General features: G+C 41.0%; 1 protein-coding gene across 1 annotated transcript in view; it reads left to right on the top strand.

Moving 5' to 3' along the window:
* Window positions 1–26,326, top strand: part of SNAPC1 (small nuclear RNA activating complex polypeptide 1) — a 202,768-nt gene that overhangs the window by 136,609 nt on the left and 39,833 nt on the right. The window contains exons 4-6 of the mRNA XM_069207392.1: window positions 4,656–4,760; window positions 14,779–14,937; window positions 21,800–21,865. Of these exons, the coding sequence (XP_069063493.1) occupies window positions 4,656–4,760; window positions 14,779–14,937; window positions 21,800–21,865 (330 nt within the window). The remainder of the gene's footprint in view (window positions 1–4,655; window positions 4,761–14,778; window positions 14,938–21,799; window positions 21,866–26,326) is intronic.

Genomic DNA, 26,326 nt, shown 5'->3' with positions numbered 1-26,326 from the left:
AAACCTGTGTCCCCGTTCCAAGTCATACTCTATGTTGTACTTCCCATAATATCACAGATTAAATTTCGACAATTATATCGACATCACAATATACACGAAGAACGTATTGTCATGGAAAGTAGATAAAGTATTAAGAATAATCAACCTGTACTTTCCCATTGTAGGCTTACCTCGACATGTTTTGCTAATTATAATTGTTATCTGGGTTCTTTACCACAACTTTGTGACACATCTCTAATTACAGAACGACTAGAATCATCAGTGTTATTTATCCAGTTTGTATGAACAATTTCAGATGTTCCTTGAAAAATATAGTGTGTTGAATTGCCTATTAACTGGGTTTTTGTTTGAGCATAAAATGGGAGACTGTTAAGCTTAACATAAGGTAGTAGTTTCTTTGGCTAGACCCCAAAGGCAGTTGCAGTCGTCATTTTACACCGTCAGCTGTTTTTATTTACAACTAATTACCACTTGCTTCTTGGAAAGCTTGGGAGCTGTGGCTGATTTATTATGACCGTCTACATTATGGTTTCTTTCCTCCTAGGAAGAAAGGCAACAAACTTTATTATTGGTTTTGGAGTGACCCCAAAGTTCCATGCTGGGTATCCACTCTATCATCACCTATATAGACGAGCTCTGCTCTCAACAGAAGTCTTTAGTTAGAGTTCGAGGAGAGGGTCAGTAAGATTGTCTAAATTGCACAGACAGATACTCTTAGTTAGCTCAGCCATTCTGTCTGACAGTACTTTTTTCATTACCTACACCACTAATAATTGCATTCCTCACCGTTCCACCACGCTTGCATTAAAGAAATCAATTTCTTATGTTGGTCAGAGGCTGTCCCTCAGTGAAAGAAGGTCTTGTAACTTTCAATTTATGTCAACAGAAACAGTATTGTGTACCTTCACAGCCAGGTGAGTTTTTTTTTTTTTCTTTTTTTTTTAGCAGATCCATAATTCTGACACAAGTAAAATACAGGAATACCTTATATTTTGAATTGGCGTGAGCACTCCACATATAAGTGAAATATATCCAATCCAACAAGGTTTTTTGCAAGTTCATTTTTATTTAATGCACAGGCTCCTCATGGTCCATGAGTAAAACATTCTGTACAAATCCTGTTCTTGATGTGAATACAGCATGCATTCTTGAATTCAACATAGCCAACAGGTTTTCCTCGTAATTGCTGATTGGTCTCCGACTTCATCAGAGCTCTGAACAAATATATTACAAACCACTTATTACATAAATGAATGCTGATGGTGCCACCACTCACCAGCAAAGAGGTACAAAGACCAATAATTACAATTGACTACATAAATACAATTCATAGGACTCCAAGCACTTCACTGTGCCTTCATATTTCTGATCCTCCCCATGTGTTGTGTGTCAAATAACTCTAAATCCACAACATAATGGCAAACCCTTCATTAAAAAACACCTGGTGACAGATTTCAAAGTGCATCCCCATCCACATGTGCCAGATCAGTAAACCACACACCAACATTATCAACCGGCATGTATAATCAATCAAGTTGAACTTCAAAAGTACAAAAAGGTATCTTTATTGCCACATAATATCTGGAACTAAGGATATGTCATAATTAATCATCATACCAGATAGTTAAAAACCATGCAGACATCATATCCGTCAACTAACCATCTGACCTTATCCCTTAATTGTAAATTCCAAAGCACCTGTATATGTCATTGTTCACCATATAGAGTATATGGCTAGGTCTCCCATCTGAACCTGTCAGAACAATCACATTTCATATGTCTATTATCAACTACATTGTCTACTCAAATGTGGACCATCATTACACGACCATCTCCTCTTATAATTCCCAAGGGTCCCTCATCGATCACCAGACATAACAATAAAGATTTACCTCAAGGTTGTATCCGGGAATGTATTCACAAAACGGAGACCCATACTCTGTACTGGACAGGTAAAAGAAGTCCAACCCATACATACCCAGTATTATGGGCCCATTCACACAATTCAGTGAGCCTTTTATACTATACTCCCATTCCATAAAATCAGCGCACAACAAAATTTCCTACTTACAGTTCTGCATGATGGCAGGAGAGAGATCCTTGTTCACTTGTGATCGGCGTTGTGGTCCAGCGCCATCCTGACTCCCTCGTATATGCCACAATTCTCATGTTAGTTACATCACACACTACCATACCTTGATGGCCATCTTAGACTACCCAAATCGTAATCACATTTCATAAGATTCAACCATGACGGGAAAAACAGCCCCCAGCCCCCATCAACCAAATATCATCATTTCTTTGTGATCTCATTATCTAATCTCCCCTTGAAATCTCCAACATCTGATAATGGCTCCATTCATAAGATCACACTAATTAATTCCACCAGAACGTGACAGCCATAGAAAACAGGACCCCCACAAGTAACATGTCTAAAATACATATGCAGGTTTAGAGTGACAACTCCATCGATCTCCTAAAGTGTTAAAGTGCTCATATCCAAAATTTTACTTCACCACTCATCATCCACAATCAAAATATAAAACGGACGACCAAGCCATACATTGTATTACCAGTCCTATAGTAAGACAACGCTCCGCTAGTGTCCCATCCCATCAATACTACGTGGCCGCCATCTTGATCTACTTTTCGTATGGCATCTTGCCACCAGAGTAAGTTTCCATATTTTAGCTCCAAAACATATTAATATAGCCTTGTTTATCATCATAAGATCTGACATGCATAAATAATATTCAGTGTCCACTCAGCTGTAAATCAAACCAATATATCAACACTCAACACTCATTATTATAAGAATCACCATGTATAGATGATATTCAAGTACACCTCAACCATATTCATCTTGTCAATAGAAGATGGTATATGCAACTTCACCACCGAGAATAAAATGCGATGAGTATTCCATGACCACCAGTGCAATGCTCTCTTTGTCCAAAGCGATGTATCCATCAACCAGAAGAAACTCCATACAACTTCCACACTACTAAGTCCATTCTCCCTATATCTCGAATTGTAAGCCATCTCAGAGAACCCTAATTTGGTTATCCCAAAGTTCTACTGGAGGAAGGCTATTCATTGTAAAATAATTATATACCAAAGTATACAATACTCACCATAGTAGCAGTTCATCACATTCAACACAGCGGATAGGTCAGCAGATCAACATCCGCCACCAGTTTATGCACAGTGTCATCTGCCATTACAATTCTCAATTACCTAAACAAATTGCAGTTCATGATCAACATTTGATCCCTGATCCACAGCTTGCGACTTCATAATCCATAGTGCCTCACACCGTCTCTGTGCCAGTTCTCGATTGCCACCCCTCATATCACTAGCAAAGTGATCAAGATAACAGTGTCAGACTGCCCAAAAATTAGGCGCATGGCCTCAAAGTTCTAAGTTGGGCAATGGTCACTCCGCCTACCATTAACTTGGGAAGGCGCGGAGTCTGCCCAGGTACAGGCTCTGCAGACCAAGGCCTAGAACTTTGATACTCCTTCATCTCATCAGCCGGCGAACAAGGAGATGTTGAAGAACACTTCGACTTCTTAGATATTTTCCTGTGCCTCAACTTAGCCAATCGCTCCGAGGACTCAGAGTGGGGGGACGACAATGAAGCACTCCGTGCCAATCCCAAGACCTTCCCCTAGACCAAGAATTCAACATGAGCTGAGTTAGGCATCAGTCCACAATCAACTTCAGGGACTGCTCCCTCAAAGCCTTTAGATGCATGGGCCAGCACTCGGAGCATGACTTTGGGTCGTGGTCACCCTCTAGGCACCAAAGACACACAAGGTACTGATCGTAACAGACATAGCCCTATAGCAAGAACCGCAGTGCTTGAGCCAGGTCTTCTTCAATGACATCTTCTATGCACCAGGATTTGAAAACTCGAAAAAATATCAGCAAAAAGCCTTTAAAAAAAACAAAACAGTCAAATATATATGAGTGGTAGCTCTCTCCAGATCAGTGCTAGCTGGTGCGGAAGCAAAAGAACTGATGTCAGTGCACCAGGTGGCACCTATATAGGAACCGCAATGTCATATCCGGCACAGACTATGTCGACAACGGGCAAAGAGCCGATTGAAGCCACCTAACAACTCACAGGGATTCTGCTCACAAAAAATCTTGGGATCCAGTCTGACACCTGGGGGAAATTTAAACGTAAGGGTTCTGCAACAAGATACTGTCTCGATCAGCTGAGGCATTACCGAAGGTAAGTAGCTTGTTCTTTAAGTGGCCCAGAATAATGTTTAAGAAATGGAAAAGTTTCCAAATGTAGAGGTGGCAGTGCTTTCATGGACTGGAGCAAAGAACGTGGGATGTGTAGGGAAAAATAATAAATATAAAAAAAAGGTTTTAATCATGCAGTTTTTGCATCGTATTGATATTTAGTAATTTTGTACACCATTGTAGCAATTTTTACATGTAGAAGTACTTTAATTGATGTGCGTTATGTTTAGGTATTTGGTCTTCATAAGTTTCAGTTTCAAGGGGAGTTGCGGTCTATCTTAATCCTGTACAATATAATTTGTGATGTGCTAATGAAAACTGTTTTACACCTCTAGTTGGGAAATTACAGTCCTTGTTTTCCTCCCCAAATATTTATCGGCTTTTTTCGTATGTTGCAGCTGACATACCGGGCGAACAGAAAGCTAGTTAAGGAGCCAGGTAAAGAAGAATTTAAAGAGTCGAAAGACAGAGTGTCCGAGCTGATAACATCTGATGTGTTAGAGGTATGATTTATTATCTTGTTAACCTTTACCAGCGAACTGGGAAACCAGCATTGTATGGCCATTAGAATGTGTGTTAACAATACACAACGGAGGACGTTCTCATAAATACTAGTAAATGTGCATGTAAAACACCAGTGGGTCAGAAAAAAATATCTTGTTTCTTGCTTTGATGAGGTAACAACCTTTTACAATTTTTGGATTTGAACGTATTCTTGAGAACAGCTAGTAGAATAAGCTGAATCTGCTAACTAAACAAAATGAGTAATGTTATCTAGTACTGTGTATTTTCACAAAGATTTATGTGCAGGTGTTAAAATGATGGGAGTACAGCTATAAATCATTATAAAATATTATATGAACTTTGTAAGGTATTTTAGAGAACGACTAGGAATGCAGAAAAGATGCTATTGTCCACAAGTAATCAAAAAATGCTGTTGAATTTGGTTTTACCACTGGAAGTGGTCAGTGACTGAACATTAAACTGATGAAGGGCATGACGACAATCAACCCTGAGTGTACTCAGTAGTTTGAATCAAGAAAGGCCAATGGTTGACACTGTAATACTAAACCAGGAGGTTGTAATAACCATCGGTATTTAAGTATCCTGAGAACTGATATTTGTTGGCGCAGCAAGTGAACGTAAACAGTTACCTTGTAAAGTGCTATTGGATGAAGTACCTTTTAGTGTCTTGATAAAGAGCTAGACTTGATAAACAAAGATTAACTCTCCTCTTGACAACGTCATTATTTTGGACTTGCACGCCTGTTCATGACTGTCTGTGACCCTGACGGGTATTTTCGACCTAACAGGTTGCTCTTCAACCCGCAGTATTTTATGAAACTACGAATAAATCACTACTTAAACAAAGAAATGTATGTTATTTTGTCGTATGCTGTATCAGCCACTATATGAACCAGTCTCTGTCAGTCTCCTTCAAGAAGTGTTTATCCTTTAAAGATCGCTTTCACTCTGGTTGGTTTGTCTGCTCCTCATGCAGCTCACCCAGATTATTAATAAATTGCGTTCCCCAAGGGCACAATGATTTACTAATCTAATGGAATGCTCGATTAATCTAAGGAACGATTAACCTGGACGATTAGCTAAACTGAAATGAATAATCTAAGGGAATATATATAGTAGTCTAAAGGAACCACCCATTCAAGTATTTTCTGCCTCTTTGTGACAACTTGGATGTTCACACTAAAGCAGGAAAGTTGCGCCTAAATCATCCTAACATTTACGATCAAATTTGGCGCAATCCGGGACCCGATGAGCCACAATTTACCATTTTGGAAATAGAGGACTTCTATCAATGGAACCAGCAGGGTAACTTATGATAACTGTCAATTCTTCCATGACAGGCTGGTGGTGGTGAGGTGAGGGGCACATTCAAGAAATGTCATCTAAAAGCCTATAATTACATGATAAAGATGCTTGCAATGACTGTGCACAGCCTAAGTGCAAACCATCTGCGGCTCCAGGAATGTCTTGCCCAAATCGAAAGCCGCCAAAAGGCCTAATAAATGTGGACAATATGAAGTCCATATTCTGCATGATCAGACACGGGGGGGGAGATCCCCAGTACTCTTCGGAAGGACTTGAAAGTATGGAGCAGGGCCATTGCCTAAACAAGAGCCTGGGAGCAAAATGCTCATGTGAATATAAATATCCTGTGAATATAAAAGATTTTAGCTGGGATCTTTCAATGAATGGGAGCTATGTCCCTCTCCAAAGACCGAATGTTTTCCCACATTGGAAGAAGAATTGTTGTTTCTTTACGAGCAGGCACTGGCCACCAGGGACGAGCGTGGAATTACTCTCCATTAACTGCTATAGAATTTCATGTATGCCTTCTCACATTTCCACTCAACCCCCAGTGTAATAAGCAGAATCAAAACAGAAGCATGCATATATTTTTAATAGCTTTGGCGTAGTCAAGACAATGCTAGTGCACTGATATATTCTGGATCTTCCTCTTGCTGACCTCGAGGTGCCTCTGAGCTGCATCTGCTCCTTCTTTGTTAGAAGCAAGGACAAGTATTACAACATGACTCTACATCACTTAATTTGACAGTCTTGACTCCTAAGCCTGACCTGATGAGCTGGTTCCACCACAGTGGTAGAACAAGATCGACCATCTTAAAGAACTACAGTTTACAAAGCAAAATAGAAACTTTCCTGTGTGATCTTCAAAGCAGAGTCTTCAATCATTCTCATTTCAATTCCACCAGCTACTTCCTTATACTTAATTAAAGTACGTACAGGTTTTTGTATATTATGACATATCTCTGCTACAGCGCTTTTTCTTAATGCATAGTCAATTAGTTTTATGGGAAGTGTACAGTTACTGATGATGTCTCCTTTAGAATCCCACTAATTATTAGCCACCATGCCATCAAGATGGATGTAGAGGATTCTGTTTTTACCATGAAGAAAACATACCTTTTGCTTTGGTGGACAAAGAGTTGTGCTTTGTGCACATTTTAAGTTCTGAGGGTTCCTTTTGGCTTTTATCTCAATTTACACATTGCTCTGTGCCCTTTCTTTCCAGCCCTTTCTTTCCATCCCCAACTACTGCTGTAGGAAGGTATTGCTGTTCTTTGGATATATGACACTTACTCAGTTTTTATATTTGGCATAAAAATACATTAGACTGTTGGATCGACTCTTCGTATATTAGGATTTTCAGTTTTCCAAGAAAATCAGATTGAAACTGCTAAATAGCCTATCAGTTTGAAACCAGAATCGCCAGTGTCTGACCGTTTCAAGAGGTCTTGCTCCTGACTTCCTATACAGAGTCCTTATTCTGCCTCTGAAACAGGCTTGGAGTCTTAAAGACATTTTAATATTTTTCTGAGTGAGAACATGTGTGATTTCCCGTGCATATTTGCGATACCTGCGTGACTTAGGTTTCACCAAGTCAGGTGGAACATTTGTGGCTCTCATCCCCCAAATCAACCTCCCCCGCCCCCCATGCTTGCCTTACCTTCCAGTTTTGGAGTCCAAGCAGGCCTTTTTATATTTTGGAGGGAGTGTGATGGGTTACATACTGCAGGAACATAATTTGCTTTTCTAATATCTAATATAAAATACAAATCCGACACATTGTTACTTACAGTGTTATACATCAGGTGCAGTGCTACAAACCAATAAACTCCTCCACATTGTTTTGAAGTTGCGGATCATGTCACCACTTTGCTCTTTCACCTCTGTGGGCCCCATGCAGGTTAAAATGTCTTCTTAAAAATATTGCAGTACGATGTTGGCCAGAGTCGTTGTGCTAGGTAGGTATGAGCAGGTATATGGTGGACACTAAGCACATTTCTGCCCTCCTTCTTCCTTTCTCCTACCCTACTCCACCTCTCTCTCTCTCTCTCTCTCTCTACTCACAAAAACACAGAAGAGCTGCCAATATCTCAAACATTCGGTTGAATTTCATTTTTCTCCTTATTAGGATGTGCGCATAACTCAAGCAAATATTAGAACAAATGTTCTACTATTATATATAGTTTTCTCTTATATGATGTCCGTAATCGAACCATCAGAGATACCACAATCTCCCTGATTACCATAATGTGTATCACCAATATATACCCCTCATATTAGGTGATTCTGTTAAATGCCTTTCACTGATAGGATTACCTACTTAGCCTCTTCAGTTTAATTTCTGTATTTAATCTTGAGTGTACCATGTCAGTACTTCAGCTTGGCTTCTAGCGTATCCCTTTATTTACACTATGTGATTCATATAAATCCCTAACATTAAGGGAAATCACAAAAGCTTACTTGTGAAATTCCTTTGGATTCTTGTCTATTATCCTCTGGCTGATATGCTTTGTTTTCTTATGTTTCCTCTATTTTATTGTTACTATTCATATAGTGGGGACGTCATTCATTAACCTTTTCCAATGGGGAAGGTTTCTTATATTGTCTTCTTTTTTCTTATTGTTCACACTGCTTGACTACTGCTGCTATGTTTTAGTTGCTATTCATGTGGGGTCATCCATTCAACATTTCTTAACTGAGCAGGGTTCTCTTAACCTTTTACCTGCTGGGACACTTCTCATTGTTCAGACGCCCTTTACTTGTTGTGAAATGGCTACCAACTTAAATGTATTCTATGCATTTGATCTGTGTTGTACATGGAAAACCTAACAACACCGGTTGTTGTTTTAGTTTAACTGGGAGTCACAACTTGGGCGGCGGAAGCAGTTTTCCTGTTCTCCTCCTTGTTTCTTGGATCACTAGCCTTTCCTTAGGTTCATAAATATTAGTTAATCGTATTATTTAATGCTCTACAAAGCTCCCTCACAATACTAAGTAATATCCTTGTGGAGAATACATCAAGGAGGATAACCCCGAGACTACTGTTTCTACCAAGCCTTTCTAATCATGTCTCCTTTCTTTTGTATCAGCGGGAGCATTTGAACAGATAAATCCAGTTTGCCCCATACCAGAATCAAAAACATGTCTTGGAGAAAATGATTCCTTTGAACTGCAGTCACTCTAAGTCACTGTCAGAGTAGCAAAGCATCTAACTATATGGGTGACAGCAAGAATGAATGAAAAAATGTGTGGTCTTTACATTGCGCAGGAGTTTCCTGCATCACTTCTTTAACGTGCATTCGTGTTTTGTTCATGCTTTTGATATCCATATTCATTGTGGCGTAGGGTGCAAAGCTATTTATTAAAATTTACAGAAGTAATCAGTGTATTAACAAGGCTATCTGGACGTTGGACTGAGACACAGCTCAGGGAAATAAGTGTTTGCTGGTGAAAACCTGGTGCAACCCACAGTATGTCTTTGGTGCAGTGTTTGACATGGTAATATGCACTACTGCACTACATACTGTAAGAAATTGGGTTTTTGGTTGTGAGAAGGGGAAAACACTTCTCAAGCAAAAACCAGAATCCTTGTCAGACTGAACCACAAGTCACTAAATTAACCTGTACTTAACACTTTGGTAGCTTGCCACAAAAGCAGTCAGGCTTAACTTAGAAGCACTGTTAAGTATTTATGCAGCACACAAACTAATAAAGTGAAAACACAACACAAGAAAAATTCCACACCAATTTAGAAAATTAGAGAACACATTAATAAATAAAATGACACCAAAACGACTTAATTCCAATCAGTAGAACCAAAGTGTTGAATTCTTAACATTTAATGTGAAAAATTGTGTCAAAAAGAAAAAAGCATCAATGGCAGGTACCTGGTCACGCAATACCCATGGCAAAGTCAAGCGTGAAGGCTGACCGTTATGGAGCACAGGTCAGATACTCAAGGCGGATTGGGCCTGGTCTTGGCTTATCTTCAGACTTTGAACAAATTTAAAAGAAAAGTTCTTGCAAAGGTACATTTTCAGTGGGGCAAAGCAGCTGGTGGTGTTCGAGGAGGCGTCGTTAGGGAGCTCCTTTTGAAAGTCATGCTGAAGGTTTCTACGTTCAGGCTTTGTCACTTTTTTGGAAGTCTGAACTATCTAGAGGGAAAAAGCTGCAGGGTGCAGCTGCTGAGGGCTCCACATGGTGAATACCCCTTCCGAGAGGAGCCACTGAAAAGGATTTGCTACTGCAGAGAAGAATGTAGCAGAGCTACCCCAAAATCAGACCAACTTTGGGCAGATCATTGAGCAGGTAGATCCCAGTGTCCTGGTGTTCCTCAGGCCACTTTTTGGTGAAATGTTTTCTAAGTCCTAAGCTTCAGATTTGTGACTGAAGGAGCACGTTTAGTACTACTTCCAGGGGCCCAAGACTGGGTGGACACCAAAAGAGGGGTCAAGACTCACTCCAGGCAGATTCAGGGTTGAAGGTCTCTGGAGCTTATGTCCTTGTAGCTCACACTGGAGGAGAGCAAACTAGCCCTTGGTGTCACTCTGGTAGTCCTTGGGTCAGGCGTTAAGGCATGCCTCAAGACGTAGGGCAGTGTTCTGAGGGTACAATGCAGGTTTCAAGCAGCAGAACAGTCCTTCTAGTTGCTGCAGGACAGTCCTCTGAGGCACAAAGCATGCCCCAGTCATCAAAGCAGCCCTCTGAAGTACAAGGCAGTCCTTCTGGGGGTCCACAAAGGTCCAGGAGTAAACTGAAAAGTTGGCCTGAGGGTTCAATATACCTGGTGCCAGCCTTTGAAGTCTAGGCCTTCCTACAGCTTGTCCTGGAAAATTACCCCCTTCCTGGGTGACAATACGTTGGTGTCAAGTTCTTTGTAAGTGTGCTGATAGCAGCCCCCTTGAAATGTGGGACAGGGAACAGCTCTACCTCCTCCCACCCTGGCAGAATAGCTCATCCTGGAAATACCAGTCCCCCTTTTTCTCCCTATCTGGGAGGAATACACAAAGGCCAACTACAACCAGTGGTGTAACCCAGGACATAGGCTGCAGGCACCAAATAGAAGAAGAAACTGCAGAAATTCTGAATGTATAAGTGTATAATAATGATTCCAAAGAGAGCAAACATGTTACATTACAATCAGTTATTCTCAATCAGTAAATCAGTGCTAGTTAACCAAAGTGACTGAAAAAGAATCAATCAGTAGTAATGAATAAAACAGTAGGCCCACTTATTATTTAAAAAAATGTGTTACCTATTCACATTACACAATAGAGGGGTCGTATACGTGCTAGGTGTTCGAGTGGTCACACAGTCAATATCAGTTTAGACAATCCAATGTTGATTACAAACAGAATGGACATTCAAACATTTCAGTATTCTTGGTAGGAAATATAGTTTCATACATAGACATAGTCTTTTACCATTTCCCGGGAGCGTTAAGGAGGAATAGATTACTCATACTCAGTATCATTTCTGATTGTAATGCGATCCTGATTTTCTCAGTTCTGCACGGCACTCTGACTAATGCGGAAGCCCAATAGAAGCTGACTATTGCAGTTCACAGGTGGTCATTCCTTAGCCCTACTTTCTCAGGCCTTTGTTTCAGTACACTCATTACAGTCCGAAATTATCTGGAGTGTGGTTATTCATTGTTATGCACTTATGTTATTGCCCCTGGTTCCAGGTGTTGTTGGTTTGTCCGTCTTGTAAACTATCAACTTTCTAAAAGTGGCACTTTCAGAATATTGACTTAAAATCTGACTTTGCCATTAAAGGGGATTTCTAACATTCCCAGTCAATAGTTAGCAATTATTAAATGTAGTAAGGTAACCCAATGCTATCTTATGGGAGAGGTAGTATTTACAGTAGTGAAAAACACATTTGTGGGTTTCTCACCACCAGGACATGTAATAGTTAAAAGTACATGTCCTACTTTTTAAATCAAATGCACTCTGCCCCGTAGGCTGTTTAGGCCTACCTTAGGGGCAGCTTTATTAAAAAGGAAGGTTGAAGCCTGGCAAAAAGTTAATTTAGCAAAGTTGAATTGTAAGTTTAAAACTGCACACAGGCTGCAATAGGAGGCTTGAGGCATGTTTTAAAGGCCTACTTAAATGGGTGGCACAAAAGGTTCTGCTGGTCCACCAGTTGCATTTAATTTAAAGGCTTTGGGTACATGTAGTACCGGTTTACTAGAAACTTGTGAGTAAATTATTTGCCAGTTGGGTGTAAGCCATTTATACTGTAGTGAATCCTAGTTCGTTTTAATGGGATAGCAGGAGTTAGCTTAGCCGCTGGCTTGTAGACTCGTGCCCCCGTCACCTGGTGACTTTTAACCTACTTAGCTTGCTCTGTCTTAGCCCATTTAATTATTTATTTCCTCTAAGATGGCTGCCTTGTTTATAGTTAGGCCACTTGTTATGAGATACATTATCAGTGTCACCGTGCCAAGGCGTCAAGATCAAGCACCAAAGACAAACAAACAGTAGGTGTTCACACTTAGGGATTTTCCCTCTCTATACTTTCGAGGGATTGTTGATATTAATTGCCGTCCCAAGCATGCCTGTTACCTATTGTTTTGGAATACACCTACGTCAGGGGACCTTGTAGATCTGTATAAATACATCACACTTTAGACAGATAATCAGAGGGATTCCGACCAGAGGGCATCGCCACCATCGCTGATACCGATGCTGTCGTCTTGACGCTGACCCAGTCTTCGTGTCCCTACAGAGTCTGAGATAGAGACCTCATTCCAAGGTAATGAGGGTTGGGGGCTCCTCTCATGGACACGACTTTGGCAGATTAGGTTTAGCGAACCCAGCTCTTCTTAATGTAGGAGGTTAGGCCTATTCACATGAGGGTAATAGGGCATATTCCATCTTATATATCTTTTTCATGTATTGCAAAATGGTGGGGGTCTTCATAACAACGACTCTCTTCTTCACAATACTGTTACTTGCTATATTCATTATCCTAATCATTGCAGTCCATGCAACTTATCGCAAATTGCAGTTATGTTAAATAAAAAACTATTATAACTTTACTGCATCTGTGTCATTGCCTGTGTTTGTATGAGACATAATATATCTGTGAGAAAAGGGTAATCTCCGTTTAACCACGACATACCCTGAGATATCTTACTTTGAGTCCATGCGTAAGCGACTGCCATAAATCACCTCTTACTATTGTGTTTCTGGTGAGGTACTGCTAGTGAGCCGGTAAGGTTGGGACAACAGTTGCGACTTGTTGTAGGAAAGACTCAGTCGCCTACAAACAAAAGTACTGTTATCCTTAAACCAGCAGTCATGCTCAGAGCAAGAGTCCAAACTACGACCACACCACGTTTAAGGAAATGCTCGTAAGCACTTTAGCACTGGTTAACAGTGGTGAAGTGCACAGAGTACTAAGCAGTACCAGCAACGGGAGGGGAGAAGGCAAAAACTTTGCTGGAAAACCACACCAAGGCTGTCAGAACACATACTTTTTTATGTGAATAAATTGAGCGCCATTGAGAAAAACAACCTCCCAGAACTACAATACGGCCACACTGTGGCAGCAAGCTTTATATGAAAACTACGTGTGTGAATTAAACATCAATACATTTTTTTTCTTCATTTTTTTAATGAAGGGCATAAGTTTTGTATCATTGAGACGTAATGCATCTTGCACAATTCTTAAAATCATATTTTTGTATTGTCCGGAAGTGCTTTAAGCAAAAGGTTAATAAAAGTTCACCACAGTGTGTGTGTGTGTGTGTGTGTATGTATGTGTATGTGTGTGTGTGTATATATATATATATATATATATATATATACACACACAGATTTATTTTCCAGCAGATGGTTATGCTTAAAAATCCAAATCTCTGTCAAACACCGAGTCGTGTTTCAGCCTCTTGTTTCCTCGAAAACACCTCTTTAATTTCAGCTGCTATGATTAAAGATAGCTTAGAGGAAGTGTTGTAGGACTACTTTATGTGCTGTGCTATCTCTGTACGGATAGCATTGGAAAAGAGTACTGTAAAGTCTTTAGGGTCGGCACTGGCAAAGCTAAAAGGCTATTCATTTTGGCTTTGCCTTTGCTTGTTCTTAGGTTGTATCACTGGTTGCTCACTGGATCTTTGAGACCGCCAGCTTAGTCCGAGTCGGCTACTACACAGCAGATCGAAGACTATGATTCTCAATGAGGAGTGTGGAAAGTAATGGAAAACGAGCTGTTATTTCTGAAGAAACTGTGGGAAAATCGCATCTCAACACAGTTCACTAAACTAGTGTTTTTAAAGTGAGTATGTCTTCAATAGGGAAAATTTTCCCCGCTTCTGAATTAGATGTCTTCAATGCCCGACATCCCCGTATGGCCGTGGTGACTGAATGACAGCCGCGCAGAAATTCATTTGCAGCAAATCTTATGGGTGCCACTCCACAAACTGACTTTCGAATTTTGAGCTTATTGTTCACCAAGTGCTTCAATCTAAACTTTCTAACACAAATAAATGTTTAACTTTGGGAGTAAAATTCTATTTTATAGCCCATGCACACATTCCGTTAGTAATTTACTGGTTCATTCCACAAGTTGACTATGGTACAAAGAAGATGTTAATTTTTAGACGCCCTCCCAACCTTTACTGTCTTGTCAGTTATTGAAAGCTGCAAACAAAGTATTGTACATCACCATCTTTTCTTTCCACAGGAAATTCTGAACGTACAGGAACACTATCAGAAAATGAAATGTATGATTTCTTCTACTAAACATCAGCCAGATAAGACTCTGAGTTTGATAAAGGAAGAATTTGCCATTGATCTGAAAAATATTGTACTGGACCATCGACTTAAATCAGAGGATAGAAAGGTTAGTGGCACTTCCGTATGTTGAATTGGTTGAAAAATAGGGCTTTTATCAGGACTTGGAGGAGCTAGTAAGACCTGCTCAAACTGACGTAACTTATTGTTTGCCACACTGTATTTCATAATTAGATACCCACATAACACGTTAGCGAGAACTTTTTTTTATTGTTTACATGGTGAACTAATTCACCTCTGCGTGTTGGGCTTTAGTGCCTGTAAAAGGTGACTGATTGAAGGCACTAAAGACTATCAGTGTCCATCAAAGTGAGCACTTTTTCACGCTTACTCTACGTGTTTCCACCAGTTTTTCACAATGTCCACCGATTTTGAAGATTGTCCGTGTGCTCTGGTTGGTGAGGGATGTGACCCTGAGTAATTACCAGTGGCTGGATGCATTCCATTTGTAACTATTTTTTTTGTATATTTCAATGTGATGCCCCAAGTGGGACTGGTATGCCCATAAGTGCGTCTTCTTCATGTTGGGCCACTAGAACTCAGCTTTTACCCACTGATGAGCCATAATATGGGCAAAATTAGTCTTGGGTTCTGGCTAAGGGAGAACGGGGCCTGGCAGGTTGGACTATTCGCATTGAAGTAGGGTCGAGGCTGATTTGCCTATGAGTGTGTCCAAACTGAGGTGGCATGGTGTGCAGAATAACACTGGACTGGGACGCAGCCCTGAATAATTACCAATAGCTGAGATTAATTCAGCCATTCAATCTGTCACTGTTGTATACTAGTTTGTGAACATGCTTCTAGCTCCTGAGATCTTGTATCTCCTGAGACCTTGTGTGCATTATGTTCCCTACGGTTTCCATATATAAACCAGTCTGCTTAGTCTACCTGTGTTCCCCATGCTAACCAATGCTGTCTGCCCATGTGCCTTTCCCCATTGTGCACAAATTGAGTAGAAGAGTTTATGTTGCTCTTTGCCCAGTCCCAAATGGCTGTGTTCTTTTGCCACTTTAGCTGGCCACAAATGAGGGTACACTGAAATGAAATGTTAGCTTTGAAGTCCAGCTTGAACTCTCACTTGTTGCTAAATCATTCAAACTGCCCTGGTCTTGCTAGAATGATTTTACACAGGCTGGCTACCACTGTGTGTACCTGATCAGCACACTGATAAATCAGATTAGTACTAAATGACTAGCTGGAAATTACTAAAGGAATCCTCAGAGCAAGTTCATCTTTGGCAAAGAGACACTTAATTGTATTGTGTTGTATATTGTTGTTTAATCCTACTTTAAGTTACCATCCAGCTTTAATTTCAATAAGTGTAAGGCCTGTTTTCTGGGCTCACCCTCTGGAAGCTTAGAGAGCAGTGAGGCTTAACTTAGAGGCAATGTGTAAAGTATTTGTGCATTTCTTCAAGCAGTAAAATGGTGAAAACACCACACACAAAAAGAACCACACCAGGTTAGACTAATAGAACATAGGGTAATAAATAAAACATGACAAAAATGCCAAAAATCCAATAAGTAGAACTGGAGCTATGAATTTTTAATGAATAAACTGTAAAATACTGCTTAAAAGCAGGAAGTGCCACCCAGGGACATCTTGTAGCAACAAACCGGGACAAAGTCAAAAGTTCAGGCCAACGGCGATAGAGCATGGGCCAGCTACAAGTGACCCAGTTAGGCCCACTCATTCAAAGTACTTTAAATCCCAATTGCTGAGTGTTGAGTGGATCAGAAAAACAGATGTATCACGCATCCGAGTCGATGCGTTGGTTCCAAGATGCGGTGAGGCTGTGGTGCGAGGTCCTGTTTTGTTGTTGTTGAAGGTCCCATCGATGGGGCTTGCAATGCAAAGGCTGGTGTCAAGGATGCTTTGTGCAGCTGAGCCAATGTGTTGCTTCCAATGAGCATGGAGGCTGCGATGCAGAGCTGTAGTATCAAAGAGATGCAAGGAGCTGGCACCCAGGAAAGCCTCATGCAGTGGCAGTTCCAAAGGTGATGCACCGGTCCCAAGATGTGCCAATGCGAAGACCACCTTATGACTGTCCGATCTAACAATGTGAATACGTTATTTACTCCTGAGCACAGTTATCACAATTGGAGCAATTATTTTTATAAGTGAGCATGCCTTTATTTGCATACTTGTAAGGCAGTGCAACTAAATCTAACAGAGAAAGTTACCAGCACCTTCTTGTGGTAGAGCTGTGCCCACAAACATTTTACAATGTCTAGAAGGTAGTTACCTAAATAGACAAAAAGCATGATGCCTATGGATTGGTCACCATCTTAACCTATAGATGGTGTGTAATCAGTTCTCGACTATCAATGTAAACTCCTGAAACTCAAGTCGTTTACTGTGACATAGCTCAAGATTAGAGGAGCCAATGTGGCAGGCAGAATGCTACAATCTTTCAAGTCTGCTGTTGTAATCTGCTTTCTCAGAATCTCTGGGTGCAAGGAAGGGGGCTCTTTTGGTTAGTGCCTAGGTCACTCAGAATCTGCCACATTGTCACAAATATCAGTATCACCCAAAGCTCAGCACCATAGGTGATTGTCCACCACAAAGACTAAAAAAAATGATTAACTTAGATGGCAATGGACTGGTTTCCAAAGCTTTTGTCTTTTAAACTGGTTCTTCGTGGGCATTGTCCACGTCACTGGACACTGTTCAGGGGAGATAACTTACTGTTTAAACTGGCCTCTTCAGCTAATGTTTTTACAACAGGAGTTTTACAGGTGCAGTACTAAGTGTAGCCCTCTGAGGGAGTCTTCTGAGGGGTACCAAATTCTATGGCTGGTGTTTTAAAAACATACTGTTCTTGATATTTTTTTAATAGGGAACCCACAGCGCTTGTGGCTCCTATTCAACCCACCCGGGCCCCCAATGGGCAACTGGAATTTAATGTTCTGGGCTAATTTCACCTTTTAACTGCAATCTCCTCAGAACCTTAAAAGCTATAAAAAGGTTTGAACAGTTTAAGGAATTAATTGACAACCATTTATCATGAGGACACTATTGTATGACGTGTGGGGTGCTTGCACTCTTGCCAGAGCAGGTGAATTTAGAAGCATAGTCTTTCTTATGATGAATGTACTTTCTTGACCTCCATGTGCAACTACCATCTTGGCCACCGATGGTTACCTGGCTGCGTTCTTGCATGTCATGGCTCTGTTCCCTGTGCCGCCCTCCACACAGTTGCACACAGCAGGGCCTGGATCTTGGACTTTAATGCCAGGCAACTTTGCTTCTTACATGGTAATGCAACTTAGATGGTCCATGCAGCGTACAAGAGTACGCCTACTTCAGTTACCTGAGACCTGTTCGTACCCTTGAGGGGAACATCCTGATCACATGTTACTTCGGGGAGGTTCTGTAGACCTTCTTTTGATATTGACACTCATACAAACCTTCTAGTTCAAAGGGAGCTCAGTTTTTATCTTCAACTGGGGTCAATGTCTGGGAGCTGTCACGTGGCTGTGCCACATTAAAACAATCTTATTCCCTGAACATATACTAGAAAATTGAAAACCAGTGCTGGATTTGGTGTTTCCCACCAGATTCCCGTGCTAATTCGCTATTTGTATCCAGTTTCCCGCCCAGAAATGTCACCACTTTTTAGCTATTAAAAGTTCCTGAAGTAAAGCACCAGGATTGCATTAATTCCACATCAGTGGTAATTCCCACTTCCATACTTTCTCCCCACTTCATACAAGAGCCAGTGTGGGGAAGCTGAGGAAGCCATAAGGGAGTGCAAAGCTGACTGAGCCACCAAAACAGTTTCTTCCAGTTGTTTGCCTCAGAACAGCAATTAGACTGACAGGAAACCAAATGTGGATTCCCTAGGCCTTTATAAATGGCTTTGGGGTATTGCATAGGAAAGCTACATGAGGGTGTTATGTTCATAAGGCAGTACATAGGAGAAACTTCAAGCATGTGCTTCATTTAGCATGTCTGGCAAGCTGTCCATACCATACAATTTCATCTGGCTTTTTGCAAATATATACATAAAACTGATATTAACTAGAAAAAACAAAACAAAAAAAAGGTTAAAGTGATGTTATATGTAGGTGAAAATGTCAGTTAAATACAATTTTGAACTAGCAAAAACACTGAAATTCAGGGATGTTACGAATGATGTCATTTGAGATGTCATCAGTAGTAACATCAATGATATCACTGAACATACCCGGAGTGATGTAAAATGTGCGATTATAAGCAGTGCACGGGGAAGGGCATAAGTTATAGTTGGCTCAGTAAACTATAACTGGTGAATTTCAAGGTTGATTGTTTTTTTTTTTTTTTTTTTTTTAAGTTAACTGACATTTTCATCCAACTATGATTTCACTTTAACCTTTGGTTTTCCAGCGTATTTCTGAGGTTTTCGGTAATGTAAAGTAAGATATTATTATCAAACCTGACTATGTCACTTTTTATCCTTGGTGCGTTTTTAGTGAATTTCTAGTTTTCTTTTAACAAAGTAGCAAATGTATTACCACCCCTTACCATAACATAATTTTAATCTGTTATTTTCTTTGAATGTCTTGGCTTTGTTATAAATAAGAAGGCATGAGTATGTGGAGGGAGAGAGCTCTCTGTGAAGAGCTGCACTGAGAGTGCAGCCTCTGTAGTAGGGGCTCCCCCACCTATTGCAACTGGGGTGTCTTGAGGGAGTGGGCTCTCCATGAAGAGCAGCACAGGGAGTACAGAATGTGCATAGTAAGTTCTTACCAACCGAAGGGGCTTGGGTGCCTTGAGGGAGTGGACTGTCTGTGCAGTCTGCTCACTGAGCACAGAGAGTATGTTGTATGGACTTGAGCACCTAATGGGGCCTAAGTCTTTGGAGGGAGTAGGCTCTATGTACTGTCTACACACTCCTTGCTGACTGTGCATAGTAGTGGCTTGTCCACCTGAAAGTTCTTGCATATCGGGATGCTGTTAGCTCTATGCGCACTCTGCGCACTGAGCGCAGACTGCGTAATAGGAGCTTGCCCACCTAATCTTAATAGAGTGAGCTCTATGTACAAACTGCACGCTGAGTACTGACTGTGTAGTAGGGGTCTAACTGCCTAGTGTGACTTAGGCCTCTGGAGGGTCTACCAAATACACACAGACTGTGCACTGAGCACAGACGGCATAGTAGGAATTTGCCCAAGTAAATGGTCTTCATAGTGCATTGGGAGTGCTTTCTCCCTATAGAGTCTTGCACAACCCGAAGGACATTTTTTTTTTTTATGTCCCTCACGGTCCCGCTGTCTTTTCGTATGGGACTCCCGCTGCAACATATATACATTTTTAGCCTTAAGTTCTCTAAAACAGCTTAACAAATTTGTGCCAAATCCGAGAAGCACACTTTGTGTGTAAAGATCCACCTTTCTGCCAAATTTGGTGTAAGTCTGTTCAGCCGTTTTTCTGTATCTCTTTCTAATTCTGTAAGGAAATTGCATTGGCAAAAATAATTTTGAACCCTCTCTTTTTTTTTTTATCGACCCCTGCTTGACTGATCACCCCATAACTTTCCAGGAAGCAATTGAGGTGACTGAACTTTTTTTTTGTGAAGATTTGTCAGCAGTATCAAAATTGATTAGCAAAGCAAAAAAAAGCTCTGACCTAGCTATAACGACATAGTGGTGTATCTCTGTCCAGTAGACCAGTATCCCTGGAGTGGAGTTTAAAAAATAAATCCAAAAGTTTGATCTCATTGGCCACCAGGAGGACTGCATGTTCAGGAGAGGGCTAATCCTACTAAATCATGGGAAATACATATGCTAGTGAACAGCACAAAAATCAGCGTAGGCAACCTCCAATGTATTTACAGGTTTCCAATTCAATGGCAGCAGGGCCACAGTGATAGTTGGATATTTGAATGCTGGCCAGTATGTCACATCCGTCTGCCAAATGCAGACCTGTCATCCCTATAGAAGATGAATTGTGAAGGATGACAGTGCCATTCATGTCTGAGGAAGTTCTTGCCTGGTGTTGTAGGGGATCTTTCCTCTGTGGGTCAGAGTGAGATCTGAATGGATACCACTTCCAATGTGGACACAGCATTTGATTTAATTTCTAGGTATTTAAACCAATGTGTGCTAGACAGAACTTTAGGGTGGTCTGCATGGTGATTTGGGAGAAGGCGCTCTGGGGTGTGGGAGACAGGGAGGACTGATAATGTGAGTAGGCGCACTGGTGGTTGTAGATGGAGGGCACCACTCTTAGAATGTTAGGAGAGGGATGGAGGAAGTCCCTTTTTGTGCTGCTCAGAGGAATATCCAAGTTCAGAGTGAGAAAGGCCTTCCCACTTTCGTTAGAAGGAACTCCTGAGTTATGGAGAGCGAGCCTGTCAGTTTGGGTTAGCAGAGTTCGAGGGGTGATGGTTGGTGGAAGCACATCTCAGACTTAGGCAGGTAAAGAGAACTTTCAACAGGTTTCCCAATGAAGTTCCACCCTTGCCAGTGGTAAGTTAGAGCAGATCTGCAGCGGGCTGGCATGGGCATTATCCCTGCCTGCTGAGAGAGGGGTCTACTGCCAGCTGGGTCAGAAAGTCCTTGCTGAGTGAGGGGCATCGTTTTCCCATGCTTAGTGCTGGTAAGTGATTGCCCTGTGAGTGGGAGCGAGCGGTACCGTCTGATTGTGGGTGCAGTGGAGCTCTGGGAACTGCACAGACAGCTGCCCTTCCAGTTGTGGATAACAGAGTCCAACTTTGGGGGATGGAGAGAGACGCCTATGTTGTAGACACTGAGCTCATTGTTGAGAGAAATGAATCAAATGGTCAGTGCTTATGGTTTTTATTGAAATCTGATTATGCTTCATTTATGGCATCTCGCCATACTATGCTATAATTCTTTTGACCTTGAGTTTTAAGTTTTTTTTCTTCTGTACCTAATTAAATTCTTTGTTTGCTGTTGCTGAAACAGCTTTTTAAAATGAAGAAAAGCGGGGATGAACAGGAGGATCAAGGAAGTACTTCTCAAGAGTCAGAAGTAAGAATTTCTCTTTTACTTGTAGATGTTGTTCAAGAATATATTGCCTGCTTCTGTACAACCTGTAATAATGTGACCAGGCTCTCAAATGTTGGGGATTGTCTACTGGTGTAAAAGCTAATAGTGCTCCTCTTACTGCTGTGAACACATTGAATCCATTGTTCTATGAATTTGATATCTTTTCTCTCTTATCAAATACTAACTTCAACAACAGTGTGACCTTTCCACTTGTAACCACAATTTTAGTGACAATTTTCAGACCTGATATTTTCTACCGGCAACAGATTGCCCCTTTTCAGAGTTTTTTCCATGTATATAAATCACTTTCCACTTTGGCAACTAAACACAACTTTTATGATGTAACCGTGATTGACTGCAACATGTTAACCTAGAAGTACCTTCTTTACACTTACCTCCTTCACTCGGGGGCAAACTGTCAAGATCTTCTTTTCCATCACTCCACCGGTTCTTCACCATCTTTCTCCCACCTCATTCCTTCCTCTCCAGCTTCCATCTCTCCTCCTGAAGTCATCTACATTGTTCACTTTACCATTGTTTTTTATGGCCTCTCTGACTCCTTTGCCCTTTCAAGTCTTTAAAACTTCATTCAACACTGCACTTCCTCTTGCCTAAGGACTGGTCACATATTGCCATATTTAAAAACACCTTACTATTTACTCTGTTGCCCCCAACCTTAGCCCTGATGCCTTCTTCCCCTTATTGCTTTAACAGACTTGCACGCTACCACTCCAGCAGTCTTTCAGTCGGGCATCCTTGAACTACGCTCAACTGTGACTGCTCTGGTCCAAAACTCTAACTGCTACTAACATCCTTACTCTGTCCTTAGTATTCTAGACCTCTCTGTTGCCTTTCACATAGTGGTTTAAAGCAAAGTCACACAAGCATTGTATTTCTTGGGAATTATTGGTGCAGCAGTCTCGTCCTACCAAGTCCACAAAACGTATTCAGTGTTTGGTTGTTTTGGTCCCTCTTCCTTGCCAATTGGTGTCTTCAAGGCTTTGTCCTTGACCCCTCACTCTACCTAATGTCTTTTGACACCTTTATCTCCGGCTGACGATACCACATGCTTGCCAGAAGCATATTTCACTGAACTGTTTTTATCTTCTTCCTGACAATTACCTTCTGTGACCGCTGGGCACCTTTTAAAGTGGTGGGGTGTAATACATAATCTGAATACAGTGAGTGCATGAGCATGTATCCCTCGACGTTGGTTGGGGAATTCTTCCTCCAACAAAAGAAGAAAAAGAGTCCATTCAAAAGTACATTTGTCCTATACGTGTGCCAAAAAAAGAGGCCGCTTCTGAAAAGGCCCTCCCAAAATATTTCTGGACTTCAAACTAAGCCTAATTCTCTCCAGGAATGTTTCACATTTACCCAGCCTGATAGGGGTTGCCAATCCTAATATAAGATTGTTAAATTTAAAAAAAAAAATTATTTTTTTTTTTTACCCCATTTCCCTAAAAAAACACAGGTGGTTCCGAAAATACTATTTAAAAAAGCCCATCAAATATTATTGCATCTATCTACAATTATACATTAAACTTTATTTTGTATTTTTCAGTTTTGTGCCGTCCCCCCCCCCCCCCAGGAAGTCATGACTTAGAATGAAAATCTACATGGAAAGGGCAGGGTACAAAACTGAAGGCATTACACAAGTCTCTCCCTCATACAAAACCCTCCCAGTCCATGACGTGCCCTGCAACCCATCATGACATTTTAGTGCACCCCTAAGTAATGTTATTATTAGCATTCTTAATAATGCTGTTTTGCCATTTTTAATTTCTTTGAATAATGTTAATATTCCCGATTTAACAACCATTCTAGCCTGGCTGAGCCATCATAGTCACTGATTAACCAGTTGGAGGTTAGGTGACAAATGGTTTCATGCATCCCATGCAAGTTGATTGAAGACAACCAAACCCATGCTAGTTGAAGAAAGATTGATTGATTGAAAGTCTTGACTCCATATGATGCAACTGCAGCTCCCTAGAATGTGGGCATGAAGGATGAGGCAGCCAGGGTTGGACAGTTCAGGAAATGTCTTAACGGGCCTGCAAACCCTTATCCATGTGAGAGAATTAAAGAGTTCCAGTTCTCTGAAATAAATGCAGATGGAGCCCATGTGCAACCAACACCACAGTGTAGCTAATGACACTCGCTTGTTTTTGAATCCACTATAAACCTCAAAGGAAATGAAACCTATCCACTCAAAAAACAGTCCATGCATGTACTTTAGTCATGCACTCCGGTAGTACAGTGAAAGCCTGGTGTGTTCTTCTTCATTGTTTAGACAATGCAATTCTGGGAAACCAGCTGTTTTGTTTGTAGACTTCCCATGTATCTGAAACATCGTAATACATTTCTGTTGAATGTGTCTCGGGGATACAGCTGGCTCAAGTTCATATGCAGCTTCTGGTAAAAATGTACAGAAATCAGTGTGATTTAAATGTGTGCTTTCAAATATACTGTATACATAATTAAATGGTTCATTATTTTAATGTAAAACAGAGTGTCAAATCTCCGTAATACTCTTTACGTAATAAGCTAACATAACAGATCGCATAATTAGCTGGAACTGCACAAGAACCCTTATACATAAGAGGAAAATGTTGAAAGTCCAATCTTTCAGTTTTAAAAAGCAGCACTGAACTGAACCCACATAAACTGCAGTTTGTTCCAGCTGTCCAGTAACTTCATAACCTTTGTAGGGACAGCTAGGTTACACCCTATTGTAAATACTTTGACATTTATTAACTAAGAAACTGGAAAAGCACTGAACTCCTTAGTGATAACTGGTCACTATATCTTGAGCAATTAAGTTAGAAATTAAGTGTCTACTTCTCTTTACCATTTGTATGGTACTGTATTGCTACAGAATTTTAAACTTTATTGCATCATAAATTTGAGTGGGTGTACAAATATAACGTATACTTAATTACTTACTTGCTTACCATTCTCACCACCTTTCATGGCAGCCTTGACTGCTTAACCGAACTACTGCGGAGGGACAGTGAGGTTTTGAGGGTCCATCTATGCCCGACAAAGGACTTCTTATTCTGGTCAGTGGGAAACCCATTTGAAGTGAAGAGTCACAGGCTGTATACTGATGTTTATTAAAGAGAACTTAAAATAAAGGATGATGCTGCTTAGCCTGCTAGTACTAGCTGACAGTTTTAGAATCTCTTGCATATAACTATTGTACGTTTGTATTGACGTTCCACTAACATGGCAACAAGCTAGAGGTTTGGTAAACTGTGCATAGCCAAATAAGCATTAAATTATTATCTTCTTATGGATCCTTGCAGATTCAGTAATTGGGAAAAAAAGCTTTTCCTTACCAGTATCTCTTCAGTACTGCCAAGTTGCACCCTGCAGCTTTAGCTGGCACCCCATCTCTGGACATGACAACATTGGAGTATATTAGTTGCCAACTGATGTGCCACCTTTATTTTTGTGCCTCATTTACGCGGTGCCCGAGCTCTCTCTATCTCTGTCTCACTGATGAAATTTCACAGCATTTATAAAGCAAATAGGTCAACTGTCTTCTTCAAAAATTTGATATTAGGCATATTTAAGCCTTGTGTGCCATACGAAGATGTGCCTTTCAACATTACATCTGCACTGAAAACACAGGCCACGAAACTACTATCGTACACAGCCGAGCTCCACTGCTGTGCGGAAGATGCAGAAAACGTGTCTCAACAAAATAATCTGCGTTTTGTGGGAATAACGGAAGGGGCAGAACCTCTACAAGCAGCAGACTTGATAGCAACTTGGATTAAATCCTGGATTCAGGTAGACCACCTATACCCATGATTTGCTGTCAAGCGGGCATACAGAGCTGTGGCACCCAGGCAACTTCCAGGTGCCCCCCACAGACCCATAATTGCTTGCATCCTCTGTTTTAAAGATGATAATGCTGTGCTGCAAGAGGCCCGTTCTCGCCCGAACCTGTCATACCAGGAAAACAACGTGCTCATTTTTCCAGATTATACGAAGGAGGTTCAGTCAAGGTTTCGCTCTTATGCAGCGGTTAAGCAGAAACTCCGCTCACTCAATCTCTTCTACAAACTGCTGTTTCTGGCCCGGCTTAGATTGGTCTTCGCCAATACGTTTTTTTGTTTTTTTTTTACACTCCGGAGGCAGCTTGGATTTGGCTCACTGAGTAGGGACTGCTTCATACATTGACCAAAGCTTCAACCTCTGCCTTGGGATGTGGGGGGCACACCGAGGCGAGACCTAGATGCGGTCCTAAAATATACCCATTGGTTCCTTCCCAATTGCCTGCTGCTCCAGGAAACCCACTTGATGGTGAACCACTGTTCCTTTTTGGCAAGACAGGGATTCAACAGAGTTTTTCATGCAGAGTTTACACTGGGTTCCCAGGGAGTAGCAATTTTCCTTCGTTGTTCCTTTCCACTAGTGGCAGCGAAGGAAATC

This window comes from Pleurodeles waltl, chromosome 9 (assembly GCF_031143425.1).
Source record: "Pleurodeles waltl isolate 20211129_DDA chromosome 9, aPleWal1.hap1.20221129, whole genome shotgun sequence".
Classification (NCBI taxonomy): Eukaryota; Metazoa; Chordata; class Amphibia; order Caudata; family Salamandridae; genus Pleurodeles; species Pleurodeles waltl.
Note: the sequence above shows the minus strand (reverse complement) of the source record. Positions and strands in the feature narration are given on the sequence as shown.